The sequence below is a fragment of the Aquarana catesbeiana genome, linkage group LG13 (genome assembly GCF_042186555.1).
Source record: "Aquarana catesbeiana isolate 2022-GZ linkage group LG13, ASM4218655v1, whole genome shotgun sequence".
NCBI lineage: Eukaryota > Metazoa > Chordata > Amphibia > Anura > Ranidae > Aquarana > Aquarana catesbeiana.
Window position 1 is genome coordinate 52,246,062 of NC_133336.1, and position 15,936 is coordinate 52,261,997.

The 15,936-nt window shown below is 40.9% G+C and overlaps 1 protein-coding gene and 1 non-coding gene across 2 annotated transcripts in view; both read right to left on the reverse strand.

Moving 5' to 3' along the window:
• The window catches only part of TDRD9 (tudor domain containing 9), a 393,320-nt gene that overhangs the window by 109,929 nt on the left and 267,455 nt on the right, over window positions 1-15,936 (reverse strand). The window contains exons 18-22 of the mRNA XM_073609957.1: window positions 13,921-13,984; window positions 13,726-13,789; window positions 11,863-11,907; window positions 1,821-1,874; window positions 1,436-1,549 (exon numbers count right to left, since the gene is read on the reverse strand). Of these exons, the coding sequence (XP_073466058.1) occupies window positions 1,436-1,549; window positions 1,821-1,874; window positions 11,863-11,907; window positions 13,726-13,789; window positions 13,921-13,984 (341 nt within the window). The remainder of the gene's footprint in view (window positions 1-1,435; window positions 1,550-1,820; window positions 1,875-11,862; window positions 11,908-13,725; window positions 13,790-13,920; window positions 13,985-15,936) is intronic.
• On the reverse strand, window positions 90-218 carry LOC141120799 (small nucleolar RNA SNORA35). The gene has a single exon (XR_012239952.1). It is a non-coding gene; the product is annotated as a small nucleolar RNA SNORA35 (small nucleolar RNA).

The following is a 15,936-nucleotide window of genomic DNA, read 5'->3' on the forward strand; positions in this document are numbered from 1 at the left end:
CATAGCATGAACCAATCAGGGTTTACTTCCTCCTTATAGGGGCAAAACCGGGGTGTAGAAAATGGAAGTCGAGGCATTTAGCCATTAGTAGGTGTTCCCAGCTATCGGAAGGGTCGGCTCACAGCAGAGTCCGGCCTTTCTGCAAGAAGGGGATTTTTCTGGCACCGGAATGAGACCCCAGAGTCAGAGGAAGACCAAGGAGACACTTGACAGTGCGGTTCTTACCGTGTATTTCAGGCTCCTTGGTAATGTCCTCCCAGAGCTCCCCAACCCCCCCCCATCACTTTGAAAATGACAGTGCATGCTAGTTGCGGTCACGCTCACTGTACAGTACAAATCCCATGTTTCATAATCCTGAGAAGATGGCTACATTCCTACATACAGTAGACTCATGGAGTACAAAACGTGGCTACCTTCTAACAGGAAGTTGGATCGGAAATGGTAAGAAAGAAATTTGAAGATTTGGAGGAAGCCAAGAGGAAGAGAAGATCCTTTTCCAATTTAAAGTGGTTCAAGTTTTTTTTTTAATGTGTGAATATATATATATATATATATATATATATATATATATATATATATATAGCTTTAATTGCTGAGAGTAGCAGCAGTTTTTGTTTTTATTTAATTTTTTGTGCTAATTTGTGCACATTTCACGTGGATATTTGACATAGAAGCGTATTAGTACCTTTCTATTATAACAGATTATACTTATCTGATCTGTGCAATGGTATTGCAGCATGCCCCCAAACCTCCTTTTCTGGGGTCCCCCGCTGGTGCTCTTGGCTCCTCCTATTCTGTGTGTGCCCCTGTAGCCACTTGCTATGAAGGAACATCTGTAGGCTCGCTCCCAATGTATGTGTCCATAGACTAACAGCGTAGCTCAGCAACGCTCCCTGCTCACATGATTTGATCAATAGCAGCAGGACCCAATAAATCCAGCTGCCTCTGTAAGAGAAGAGAGGGCTGCTGCAGACGGATACAGTACTGGATCGGACGTAGGTAAGTATTTGTGGAGGTGAGGAGGGGGGGGGGATACAAATACCAGGACATTTTTTTACCTTAATGCAAGGAATGCAATAAGGTAAAAAAAAAAAAGCCTAGCCTTTAGAACCACTTTGAAACTACATAAATAGTATTTCATTTTTTTTTAATTTGTCGCTGTAAGTCTCCTCAACACCCATACAAATTTACACCCAACATGCCTACAGGATCCTATGCATTGAGCTAAATTGGTCCAGTTTATGTACATTTGTATGTATGGCTAACATGGGCACATTAGCCTGCAACTCTTTTGGGGCTAGGGCTGATGTGAATAGGCAAACATTCCCTGGAAAGCACTATGGACTATTCTACTGCAGTAGATTTATATAAAAATTAAGAAATGCTATTCATATCTGCAGATAGAAAAAAAATGTATTTGAATGCAGCTATAAACCTGGAGTATGAAGCGCTGCTTTTGTTTGTAGTCTGGATCCAGGCTTGCTCGTTCATTAACATGCATGTTGAAATGAGAAACTCGCTTTTTCAGCTCATCATACAAGGCAGCCACCTGAGGAGAAGCCAAAATGTATTTTGTCACATTGGTAAACATTTTTCAATAAAGCCTGAAAATTACTGGAGATATCTCAAAATATCTACCCATTTGAAAAAAAAAAGTGCTTAAATGTACTGGTGTAATGGCAGGAAAGCCTTGGTATTTACAAATGCAAGGGACTTCTACTAGAACACCAAAAGTATACTACAGCGGAGGTAATTACTCGCAAAGTGAGCCTGTCATAAAACATTAATAAATGTCAGCCGTTTCTCAGTTAAACACTCACCTCTTTTATTCTTTTGATCTGAAAGTAGTTCGATTTGCCCCATTCCATTTCATCCTAGGAGAAAAGTGAAGATATTTTAATACTGTATACGCTAAAACACTATCAAATTATATATTAACTGAAAGACCTGTGACTGGATGGAAGAGTTATGACTTAATGGTGAACAAACGAAAAATAAAACACATCCTTTCATTAATGTTGGTCTTGCGTGAGAAAGGAAGGAAGGAAGGAGAATGGTAGGAAAATGGACGCAGAATGGTACACCGCCCCCCACCCCCTTTCAAAATAGAAAAACACAAACAAAAAAAACACTTAAGCTTAAAGCTCCACTTTAAAATTTAAAGACTTCGTTTGGCGTTTGGTAACAAGTGAAAAAAAAAAAAAAAAAAAAGCACAAGGGACAATATTTACGGCCAATAGAAAGCATCCCTCTTCTAGCAGAAATCCTCTTCCATCAACCCCCCTCCCCCACAATGTAACACTGCAGTGGGGGGTAATGCAGCTAACTGACAGCCAATCAAGAGTGCCACACTAAGCCCACCCCTTCTGCCCAACTCTGTCATTCATAAAAAATGTACTATTGCTTTTATTAAACAAAACAGGCTCTGTAGGGGGTGTCCTCTATTTATCTGTATTTAACCACTTCAGCCCCGTACCATTATGCTGCCTAAGGACCAGAGGACTTTTTACAATTTGGCACTGCGTCGCTTTAACAGCTAATTGCGCGGTCATGCAATGCTGTACCCAAACGAAATTTGCGTCCTTTTCTTCCCACAAACAGAGCTTTCTTTTGATGGTATTTGATCACCTCTGCCATTTTTATTTTTTGCGCTATAAACGGAAAAAGACCGAAAATTTTGAAAAAAAAATGATATTTTCTACTGTTTGATATAAAAAAAAATCCAATAAACTCAATTTTAGTCATACATTTAGGCCAAAATGTATTCGGCCACATGTCTTTGGTAAAAAAAATGTCAATAAGTGTATATTTATTGGTTTGCGCAAAAGTTATAGCGCCTACAAACTAGGGTACATTTTCTGGAATTTACACAGCTTTTAGTTTATGACTGCCTATGTCATTTCTTGAGGTGCTAAAATGACAGGGCAGTACAAAACCCCCCCAAATGACCCCATTTTGGAAAGTAGACACCCCAAGGAAATTGCTGAGAGGCATGTTGAAACCATTGAATATTTATTTTTTTTGTCCCAAGTGATTGAATAATGACAAAAAAAAAAAAAAAAAAAAAAAAAATTTACAAAAAGTTGTCACTAAATGATATATTGCTCACACAGGCTATGGGCCTATGTGGAATTGCACCCCAAAATACATTCAGCTGCTTCTCCTGAGTATGGGATTCCACATGTGTGGGACTTTTTGGGAGCCTAGCCGCGTACGGGGCCCCGAAAACCAATCACCGCCTTCAGGATTTCTAAGGGCGTAAATTTTTGATTTCACTCCTCACTACCTATCACAGTTTTGTAGGCCATAAAATGCCCAGATGGCACAAACCCCCCCCCCCCAAATGACCCCATTTTGGAAAGTAGACACCCCAAACTATTTGCTGAGAGGCATGTTGAGTCCATGGAATATTTTATATTTTGACACAAGTTGCGGGAAAGTGACAAATTTTTTTTTTTTTGCACAAAGTTGTCACTAAATGATATATTGCTCACACAGGCCGTGGGCATATGTGGAATTGCACCCCAAAATACATTTAGCTGCTTCTCCTGAGTACGGGGATACCACATGTGTGGGACTTTTTGGGTTGCCTAGCCGCGTACGGGGCCCCGAAAACCAATCACCGCCTTCAGGATTTCTAAGGGTGTAAATTTTTGCTTTCACTCTTCACTGCCTATCACAGTTTCGGAGGCCATGGAATGTCCAGGTGGCACAAAACCCCCCCAAATGACCCCATTTTGGAAAGTAGACACCCCAAGCCATTTGCTGAGAGGCATGGTGAGTATTTTGCAGCTCTCATTTGTTTTTGATAATGAAGAAAGACAAGAAAAAACATTTTTTTTTTTCTTTTTTCAAAACTTTGTGACAAAAAGTGAGGTCTGCATACTCACTATACCTCTCAGCAAATAGCTTGGGGTGTCTACTTTTTTTACTGCTTTCCCAATGGCGCTGTTTACATCCGGCGAAATCTAAGTCATGAAATGCTTGTAGCTTCCGGTTTCTTAGGCCATAGAGATGTTTGGAGCCACTCTGGTCTCTGATCAGCTCTATGGTCAGCTGGCTGAATCACCAGCTGCATTCTCAGGTTCCCTGTTGAGACAGGAGAGCCAGAGAAAAACACGGAAGACAGTGGGGGGGCATTCCCTCCCACTGCTTGTAAAAGCAGTCTAGAGGCTAATTAGCCGCTAGGATTGCTTTTACATGAAAGCCGACCACTGGCTGAATAGAATGATACCAAGATGATACCTAAACCTGCAGGCATCATTCTGGTATAACCACTCAAAGTCGTGAATGGCGTACCTGAAGACAAAAAAATAGTTAACAATAAAACACAGTAAACGGTAAAGTATAAAAAATTGCATACCTGAAAAGCAAACATGATAAAACATAATAACAATAAAACATTGCAGAATAGAATACAGTAAAAAAGAGCAGAACAATAGAGAGAGAATAGAGAGAGAGAGAACAATAAAACGACAACTATTTTTTTATTTTATATATTTTTTTTTTTACACTTTTTTTGTAACTAACTTTTATAACTGTAACCGGTTCCAGGTTCGGGTCTCTCAAAATGCGATGGCATCTTGGGAGACCCTGTGAAAGTGTGTCTAGTCTGTGCAATGCTGTACCCTACGCTAATACTCAACTAGTGAATGGTAGCGTTCAAAACATTCACCAATGCAAAGACCAGGATTGTCAGAACAGTAGGGACAATAATAGCGGGTGTCACGCCTATATCCGCGCTTGCTGCAGACACGACATCTTTTTTGGGGGGGTTCGTTGGGTAGGGGTACGCGGGAGGACATGAAGAAAATGCCTCTCATGCAGCCGACTGCATTTGGTTGGGGATGTGAATGGGGGAATTACGGGTGCTGCAGAAGCAGTGGGTTCCCAATTAGGATTGGTGAATGCAGTAGGAAGGGCATTATGGGCACGACGGGCCTGTGTTTGTCTTCTTCTTGGTGGCAGCGGGACACTACTTGTGCTTGCCACCTCACCAGCTTGAACTGCACTTATGGGACTCGCCACGTCACCAAGTGTTACTGCAGTGCTGGTTTGACTACGACCGGGGTGTACTAGGCTGCTGGTGCTTGCCAGTTCACCAAAACGCTACCAAAAAAACTGTTAGCGATCGCAGGGATCAGGCCTGACTCTGCGAACGCTGCAGTTATGCGTTTAGTGTTTTGTAAGTGACAGTGATCGATCGATACTGCACTTGGGTGGGCTGGGCCGGGCGGAGGGGCAAAACGCAGGTGCTAGCAGGTATCTGGGCTGATCCCACTAACACTGCGTTTTTGGGAACCCTAAACTGCTGGGGACGCTAGTATAGATCTGATCGGATCAGATATTGATCCGTACAGATTCTATACCACTAAGGGAGGCATATGCTGCGTGCGTGGGTGTTAGCGGTACTGGCGCTAATCTGACGCTGCCTGGGGCGACGCATATCACCGCCGGGCAATCAGGGGGCTAAACCTTTATTTGGTAATAAACGGCGGGTGCCCTGACACTATAAAAAATAAACGAACTAACCAGCGTCACCCGTAACAGTTATATGGTGATCAGTGGTGAAAGGGTTAACTAGGAGGCAATCAAGGGGTTAAACGGCGAACCTAAACATTTACCTCCCTAACTAGCGTCACCAGCGACACTAATACAGCGATCAGAAAAATGATTGCTTAGTGACACTGGCGACGGGGGGAGATCAAGGGGTTAAAATTTTATTAGGGGGGGTTAGGGGGGTATCCTAGACCTAAAGGGGCTAACAGTAACTGCCCTAACATAGTAACTGTCACAAACTGACACCATGCAGTAATCAGAAAAAAATAAATAAATAAAATAAAAATCGTGTAATGTATGCCTGCCGTGTTCTACTGTATGTGTGTGTAACTCACATTGCAGTCTTCTCTCCTCGGCGCCGGAACGGAAAAATACCGAGCCGAGGAGAGATGACATCATTTCCTTTGCTGCTGTTTAGCATACAGCAGCAAAGGAATGATTTAATTGGCCGGCGGCGATCGCGAGGGGGGGGGGGGCCACGAACGGATGGTCTCCCCCTCACCTCTGATCGGCGCTGGTCAGAAGCGGACCGCCTCGGGCACGGGGGGGGGGGGTGTGTGTGTGTGTGTGTGTGTGTGTGTGTGTCCGATCGGACCCCCCGCCCGCGGGAGGCAGATCACGTATATGTACATGATTCTGCCTGCCCGTGCCACCTTGCCGACGTACATCGGCGTGAGGTGGTCCTTAAGTGGTTAATCTTGGGATTTAAATCTAGTTTTTATAATCCAAGTGAAACATCTAGCTTTTCACGGATATTTCGAGCAATAGCAAAACCGTATATAAAATAACCATCAGTAATAAAATAGCGATAAGTAAGGCCACACACACACAAAAAAAAAAAAAGTCGAAGCCTTAGTATTCATCTAGTTCAAGTGTAGGACATTGCCTTACCACATAGCTAATAATTACAGAAAGATGAATACAATTTCTAAACAAGTCACTGGATAGCTAAAATGTCTTTAAGGATTAAGTGCAATTTTAAACAAAATTAGGAATTTGTATTTGCCCAAACAGCCATTGAAAAATGCCAGTATGATGGAATACCTTTACTCATGAGACGTCCTAAATCAAAACAGCTTAAAATAGTCTTTGGTTAAATCTCTAAATAGCCCAACAGGAAAGGAGCCCTGCCTGAAATGGATGACATGGGGAGGAGGTGCCAGATACATGGAGCTGTTGAGAGCCTTACAAGAATATGGAGAATTTGTCAGGATTGATAGAAAAGCTTACATTTTTTACTTGATTTTAAAGTTGCATTCTCCAGGGGCTTAATACTTCACCTTGCTAGACCACCCATTAACCACTTGCCTACTGGGCAATTTTACCCCCTTTCTGCCCAGGTCAATTTTCAGCACTGTCACACTTTGAATGACAATTGCACTGTCATGAAACGCAATAAGAGTCAAAACAGGATATCCAATATCAAGGCATAAAATTATCAATAACTTGATGACCAAATGATCAGTTGAATAAAGACATCATGCTCTATTGATAGAAGTGCTTTAGTCCCACTCCACATTCATCCCGAGTGGGGAGTGGGACTGTAACTCATAGATTCAAAACGTTTCAAGTCTAGAGACCCCGTTATTGATAGCCCCCCCCCTCCAAGGGGGAATAAATCTATCAATGACTAAAAACTCAGTGCCTCTAGGGTCTCAATTGTGAAATTGACAGTAATGTCTGGGGACAGCGTATTTAATACTTACGGTGCAACAAACGTACTGTTTGCCACAAGGGCAGGTCAACAAACAATGTTAGTGGTAGCACATGTACAGAAATGTTTGATAGGGTATGTACGTTTAGTGATAGTGGATGTAAAATGTTTAGTTGTACGTTTTCCACAGGTTTTGAACTGACAAACTGTGCCTTTCTTGCATGGATAATAACTAATCAGGTTATGAAAGAAAGATGCTCGAACAGGCGGGTTGATAACATTAGGGGCAATCTTACTCCTCAAAGAGGGAGCACCTTTATAGATCACCTTAGCTTTCTCAGGTAATAGAACACATTCCAATGACGGTCAACAAAAGATTTAATCTGCTTGTGTTGTACAGAAAATGATGTTAGCAATGAACATTTGAAGGATTCAGAGTCTGGCCAGGGTTTATCAGCCAGCAAGGATACTCGATCAACTCGTAAAACATTATGCAGATCAAGATCCACTTCACCTTAATCATATCCCTTATCCAAGAACTTTATTCCCCCTTGAAGGGGGGTCTCTAGACTTGAAACGTTTTGGACCTATGAGTTACAGTCCCACTCCCCACTTGGGATGAATTTGGAGTGGGACATTAACGCTTTTATCAATAGAGCGTGATGTCATCTTTATTCAACTGATCAATTGTTCATCAAGTTATTGATAATTTTATGCCTTGATATTGGCTATCCTGTTTTGACTCTCGCAAGAAATGGGGAGAAGTTGGGACTTTGTGTGAGGCAGAGACCTGGTAGGGTCTCGTGCCTCCATCCCTGTCAATATGAAAAAAAAAAAGGGAAAAAGGCAGGACTTTATATGAAGCGTGCAGTCAATAGTGAGGGGTCAAGAAATTGTATATTTAATATAAAACATGATAAAAAATTCCATACAAATTGGTATATGGGTCACAAAAATTCAAATGTATAACATGAATCCTGGTTATAAAAAATACTCACAGCTACCGTGCAGTAAAAGTGCAATAGTGAGAGCTGGAGGCTCCCCAAAGGGGCATCTTTTCAGGAGCTGTGCCGGCATCCGGCGCACGTGAAACCCCCACATGGTCCCTGGGAATGGTTGTGTAGGTGATTGAAGACGTCTTAGGGGGTTTCTAGAAAACAACTGCACGGTAGCTGAGAGTATTTTTATAACCAGGGTTCATTCCCAAGTTATACGTTTTTTAGATTTTTTAAAAACATTGACCTTGAAACTTATGTTTTATTTCAGTTAACACACATTGTTGCTCCTGAAGAGTGGATATAAATACTCCACGAAACGCTTAGAGCCTCTGTATATGCAATGTGTAATACTTATGTAATATAGATGAATTATGAGCCTTTGTATATGCAATGTGTAATACTGATATAAATATATGTAATACAGATGAATTTTTGTGACCCATGTACTAATTGAAATTTATCATGTTTATATTAAATATACAATTTCTTGACCCCTCACTATTGACTGCGCGCTTCATATAAAGTCCCGCCTTTTTCCCTGTTTTGACTCTTATTCACTAAATGCCTGGAGGTACTTATTTGTACCCATTTGTGAATATGATGTAACGTTGTGACTTCCCAGATAGCAAAATAAGTGGAATTGCCATATATACATTGCAATCGTTACTGTCCATTTTTTTCCTATTTTGTAACATGTTATTTTTAATATGCTACGGAAGATGCAAATGTATGAAGTATGCTATTTATGTTCAATGATGTTTAAGATATGTATGGCTGTATGTGGTTCCAATTTGATCGGATATGATTTTTTCGATCCGGTCATTAGTGCAATTCGATTTCCATTGCCCCTAGTTCACCTAGACTATGATGAATGCGGACCATGTGACCGCCGTCACCATGCGTGCTTCCGTTCATGTGATGTGTTCAGATCACTATTCCAAAGCGAGGTTTGACCCGCACTCACTTCCTGTTGTGGATAGCGGGGATGTGACGTTGAACGTCCATATCTCAGAGCGAGGTCTGGCTCTGTACGTCCTCCCCGCTCCGCACTTAGGAGACCGTGCATGACGCTTGATGGCGTACAGGTTATAGCGAGGTGTGGATCGCACGCTTTCCATCAGGTATACAAATTATTATTAGTTAATAGCATTCAACCAGGTTCTTGGTTTATTCTTTTGGGCCACATATACCATATTTAGTGATCTCATTTAGGCGTTTTATTATTATTAAATAAAATTTATAAACCGGAAAGGACGCATTTTATGCACGAACTTCCGGTTGTCACGTGATTCCATTTGGAGCCACATTGCCTATATAAGCGTGGAGTTGGTGGCAGAGACTCATACCCCAGATGACGTCTAAATACACGAAACGCATTTGGTTAAGTCCTGCCAACATCATTGCGCTATTCCATGTCTCGAGAGTCTCTATTTGCTTCTGAAATGTGAGCGTACTTTTTTTTAATTAAATCATTTTTTAAACGATATCATACTATGTGGAACCCTTTTTCTTAAAAAAAAAAAAATCAAATTTTCTCAGTTTAAATATGTTATGTGATTTCTATTTTCTAATCTGAGCATGGGTTTATAAGATCTGGTAATCATTGCTTTCAGTTTTTAACCGCTTCAGATCCGGGCCATTGCCAAATGACGGCAACAGCGCGGATCTAAATTGCCGGGACGACGTCTATTGACGTGGTCCCGTGCACGAGCGGCCTGCGCGCCCCCTGCAGGGCGCGCGCGGCGATCAGCGAGTCTATGAGACTCGCCTGATCACAGATCAGAGTAAGGGATTGATCCCGACCCCTTACCACATGATCAGCTGTCAGCCAATGACAGCTGATCATGTGATGTAAACAGAGCCGGTGATCGGCTATTTTTCCTCCTCGCGCTGACAGCATGAGGAGGAAAAAAGAAATCCGATCACCGGCGGCCGTGAGAGGGACATCAGTCCCGATCACGGCGCTCTTCTGATACAGAGAAGTAGGCAGCCGTGCCGCCTACCAGTGCCCACCAGCTTCACCCATCAGTGCCCACAGTGCCATCCATCAGTGCCATCCATCAGTGCCACCCATCAGCACCCACATCAGTGCCACCCATCAGCACCCACATCAGTGCAACCTATCAGTGCCCATCAGTCTCACCTACCAGTGCCCATAAGTGCCCACCAGTGCCGCCCATCACTGCCCATCAGTGCCACCCATCAGTGCCCCCCATCAGTGCCGCCCACCAGTGCCCCCCATCAGTGGTACCTATCAGTGCCCATCTGTGACACCTATCCGTGCCACCCATCCGTGCCACCCATCAGCGCCCATCAGTGCCGCCTTATCTGTGCCCATCAGTGCCGCCTTATCTGTGCCCATCAGTGCCGCCTTAACTGTGCCTATCAGTGCCGCCTTAACTGTGCCTATCAGTGCCGCCTTAACTGTGCCTATCAGTGCCGCCTTAACTGTGCCTATCCATGCCCATCAGTGCAGCCTATCAGTGCCCACCAGTGCCGCCTCATCAGCGCATATCAATGAAGGAGAAAAATTACCTATTTGCAAAATTTTATAACAAACTATTAAACATGATTTTTTTTTTTTTCAAAAATTTCCATCTTTTTTTTGTTTGTTTAGTAAAAAATAAAAACCCCAGCTGTGATTAAATACCACCAAAAGAAAGCTCTATTTGTGGGAAAAAAATGATAAAAATTTCATTAGGGTGCAGTGTAGCATGACCGCGCAATTGTCATTCAAAGTGCGACAGCGCTGAAAGCTAAAAATTGGTCTGGGCAGGAGGGGGGTTTAAGTGCCCAGTAAGCAAGTGGTTAAGTACATTTTAAACAGCATCCCAACTGATTTGGAATTGGTGTTATATTTAGGCCTAGTTCACATCACAATTCCAGTGCTTGTAATGTAACTGTAAAGCTTTGTAATGATTTAAAGTGCATTTTAAACTTGAAAATTTTTTATTTTTCAAAGGAGTATGCTAGCATTTCCTTTGAGGCCATGCCCCGCTTTTTCAGGCTTGTCCATTGCTCAGTGTGTGCATTAGTGTGAAGAATCTTTAATTGTGGTGCTCCAATTTAAAAAGAAAAAAAAAAAAAAACGCATCCCGATGTACTTTGCCATAATCTTGCACAACTGGAAAACTTGCATCTTACTGTGCATGCATTCAGGATGTGTTTTAAAAAGCATCTGCTTTATTCAAACCCTAGCCTAATGAATATATCAAAGAGGGTGAATATTTCTGCACACACACATTTTTGTCTTATTATGTGTCATAAGAAATCTTTTACATACTTCACATGGTACAAAGCCCCCATGAATCCATTTTAATTTCAGGTTGTAATGAAAAATAGGAAACATTCCAGGTCAATAATGTCGCAAGGCACTGTACATGACAGTACGTGTGTGCAGCGCATCATATGTACATTGTAGTATGCTGTAGTGCACTGCGCTGAAAACAATCTGTTGGGTGCCATTACCAATTAATATCACCACAACTTACAGCACCGAGCAGGTTGTTTACAATACATTGCAGAAAAGTACGCATTGCCACAAGTCTGATTTGGCTATAAAAGTTGAGATTCTAGTATGACAACCAAGTCTGTGGTAACCCACCTGACAAAAAAGGCAAAAATACAAAATGCATAATTTTTTATACACACCTTGGGATTTCTAAGGTCACCTCTCTCCTTGCAATCTTGCCAAAACTACAGGAAGGGGGAAAAAAATAAATCAGCTTTCGATAGTCGAGATGAAGTGACATCTACTGTATATTACTGGTGTATTAATACAGAATCATAGCAAAACTTTAAAGCCCCATCTTGTTCCTGGCTTCGCATTTCACTTACATTATCACCTTCTGGTTAGATATGCCATATCACAACCGAAATGTAAACATCTACAGTGCATCTGGAAACTATATTTACAGCGCTTCACTTTTTCCACATTTTATTACGTTACAGCCTTTTTCCAAAATTGATTAAATTATTTTCCCTCTACAAACAATACCCTTACCGACAATGTGAAAGAAGTTTGTTTGAAATCTTTCCAAGTTTATTAAAATAAAAAAAAAAAAAAAAATCACATGTACATAAGTATTCACAGCAATATTGAGCTCAGGTGCATCCTGTTCCCACTAATTATTTGAGATGTTTCTACAACTTGATTTGAGTCCACTTGAGGTAAATTCAGTTGATTGGACATGATTTAGAAAGGCACACACCTGTCTATATAAGGTCCCGCAGTTAAAAGTGCATGTCAGAGCACAAACCAAGCCATGAAGGCCAAGAAATTGTCTGTAGACCTCCAAGACAGGATTGTATTGAGGCACAGATCTAGGGAAGGGTACAGGAAATTTTCTGCAGCATTGAAGATCCCAATTAGCACAGTGGCCGCCATCATCCATAAATGGAAGTTTGAAACCACCAGGACTGTTCCTAGAATAGGCAGCCCATCCAAACTGAGTCATCAGGAGAGCAGGGCCTTAGTCAGGGAGGTAACTAAGAACCTGATGGTCACTCTGACAGAGCTCCAATGTTTCTCTGTAGCGAGAGGAACACCTTCCAGAAGAACAACCATCCCTGCAGCGCTCCACCAATTAGGCCTGTATGGTAGGGTGGTCAGAAGGACAACACTCCTCAGTAAAAGGCACATGACAGTCCGTCTGGAGTTTCATGTCTGGAGGAAACCAGGCACCAATTATCACCTGGCCAATACCATCCTACAGTGAAGTATGGTGGTGGCAGCATCATGCTGTGGGGATGTTTTTCAGCAGCAAAAACTGGGAGACTAGTGGGAATTGAGGGAATGATTGTACAGGACATCCTTGATAAAAACCTGCTCCAGAGACCTCTGGACCTCAGACAGGGGAGAAAGTTCATCTTCCAAAAAAGGACAACAACCCTAAGCACATAGCCAAGATAAAGGAGTGGCTACGGGACAACTCTGTGAATCTACTTGAGTGGCCCAGCTAGAGCCCAGACTTGAAAACGAACATCTCTGGAGAGATCTGAAAATACCTGTGCACCAATGCTCCCCATCCAACCTGATGGAGCTTGAGAGGTCGTACAAAGAAGAATGGGAGAAAATAAAATAGGTTTGCCAAGCTTGTAGCATTATACTCAAAGAGACTTGAGGCTGTAATTGGTGCCAAAGGTGCTTCAAAGTATTGCACAAAGGCTGTGAATACTTATTTACATGTGATTTTGTATTTTATTTTTAGTAAATTTGCAAAGATTTCAAACAAACGTCTAACACTATGGAGTAATGTTTGTAGAATTTTGAGGAAAATAATGAATTTATTTCCATTTTGGAGCAAGGCTGTAACAAAAACAACAAAAAAAAAAAATAGATGTTACAGTCTTGCTTCAAAATGGAAATTCATTATTTTCCTCAAAATTCTACAAACAATACTTCATAATACTAAAGAAGTTTGTTTGAAATCTTTGCAAATTTATTAAGAAAAAAAAAAAAAAGAAATAACCGTTTTTGATGAAAATCCCTATAAGAAGGTAAAGTGATCTTACCCGGAAAGCATTGACAAGAGCAATGCAATCACTCCTACTATTACCAGCATAACTTAATTTGCTCCTGTGAATGAAAATAAACCATAAGAACTAGTCATGAAAAACGATCCACAACTACATTATAGTATGATTACATGTAGGACTACATTGTTATTGCAGAACAGCAGCAAAAGCAGATTGCACTATAGAAATTACCTGTATCCATCAAGGTGCTGTCTGAAGGGCATTGCAAAGAAGTTTCTTAGTGAAAGAGCAGCAGCTTTAAAAAAATAAATATATGATTATTAAAGTCAACCATTGAAGGGTCACCAAGAAAAGAAAAAAAAACAAAAAAAAACAAACATACACGGGGGTTCAGGAAGTGGAATTTATTTTTGAATGCAGCATTGAGACGTTCCCATGTTCACTAATTTGAACCCCCCTGGCGGTATTCCCGAATGTGGCTCGGGGTGGATTTTCAGTACCAAAAGCGGTAACCCCGAGCCACACTCGGGATTGCATCGCAGGATCCAGGTACATGTTACTTACCTTGTCCCCAGGATCCTGCAATGTCTCCCCGCTGCGTGAGCGAGCCGTCCTTGGCTCGATCTATCACTGAGCCAAGCTCCGTTCCCTGCGAACGTTGCGACACACGGGGACGGAGAACGGCGCCAAATTCAAAAAGTAAAAACACACAATAAATATACAGTACACTGTAATCTTACAGATTACATTACTGTATCAATTTCACATCCCTTTTGTCCCTAGTGGTCTGTCCAGTGTCCTGCATGCAGTTTTATATCATAAATACTGTTCTTTCTGCCTGGAAACTGTCCATAGCAACGAAAACCGTCCCTTTACATCAAAAGTGGTTTTAGACCAGCTAGAAAACAGCGATAATAAATTAGAATCACTTACAGAATTGAGCGATAGTGATTTGTGGGGAAAACCGTCATCAAATACTGAAAGTAATGACAGCGACAATTCTGCAACTGAGCAAATTTCAGTGTTTTTGATATGATTACATTATTAAATAATTTTTATTATTATTATTATATTATTTGTTATAATTATTTATAGTTATTTATTATATTATAATTTATGATTTCATCTTTCAAACTTTATCATAACCTGGATGTCTGCTAGACTCTTGTTTGGACAGATTTAAGTGAGTTATTCCTAAGAATTACAGGCCTACAATATAAAACGCCAAATTTCCATGCAAAAATACTGTACCGCTTTCAGCATCAAAAATCTGAAATAATCATATAGGGAGGTTAACTGAGTATTGGCATGCCCCAGGGCTATTTCTTCTATTTACCTTTTTCTCCACTAGAGAATTATGTGGGGAAAAAAAATTAAAGATTACCTAGATAAAAGGTTTGATCTAGTTTAGTGCATGTCCATGTCAGCTAGTGTTAGAATGTCCCGTAGTGGTCGCATCAGTGTGTTTTTCGTAAGAAAAAAAAAAAAGAAAAAGTTTTATATTTAGTGTCAAAAAACAAACAAAACCTGTACTATCATTATTTGGACCTACTAAGGGTACAAACAATGAATAATGTACACATGTGTCGTATTGTCACATCCATCAGTAGTAGGAGAATTTATTTTGCAGGTTGTTTTGGAGGAAGATCATGGTAATGGCAGAAAATATACAGCTAATTTGTTTAAAAACAAAAAAAAGTATTTTACTATTTTGAGCCAGTTTTTGTTTCATAATGAAACAAAATCAGGAAATAATGTTAACACCAAATGAAAGCCCAACCGGTCTTGAAAAAAAATTAGGTATAATAATGAGTAAACAAGGTAAAACAAAGTTTCGATATCTACAGTTTTAATAACATATCAAACTTGCAAAATTAGGTTTGGACATTAAGATTTGTTTTGACCCATGTCATATTAGGGTTAATTTCTTGCTCAAATTCAATTTTTTTTTTAATGGTCAACATCAACCCCTACGGATCAGTCCACATCTCTTTTACAATCTGCCCACACAAAGGGAAAACTTAAAAATGAAAATGTTAAAAAGTTCATAACATCTATTTAGAACATGAAATCTATCTTAGGCACATTAACAAACCTAAAATCACTAGATAATACTCATTTAGTGCTATATGAAAGCAAACCGGTCACATGATTTAACACCCAACTCCCACTGGAAAGTGAAGAAGCCAGCAAGCGTTTCCTTTACCAGTAAATTCAGAATAAGTTCCTGCTGGGTGCACTGCAACC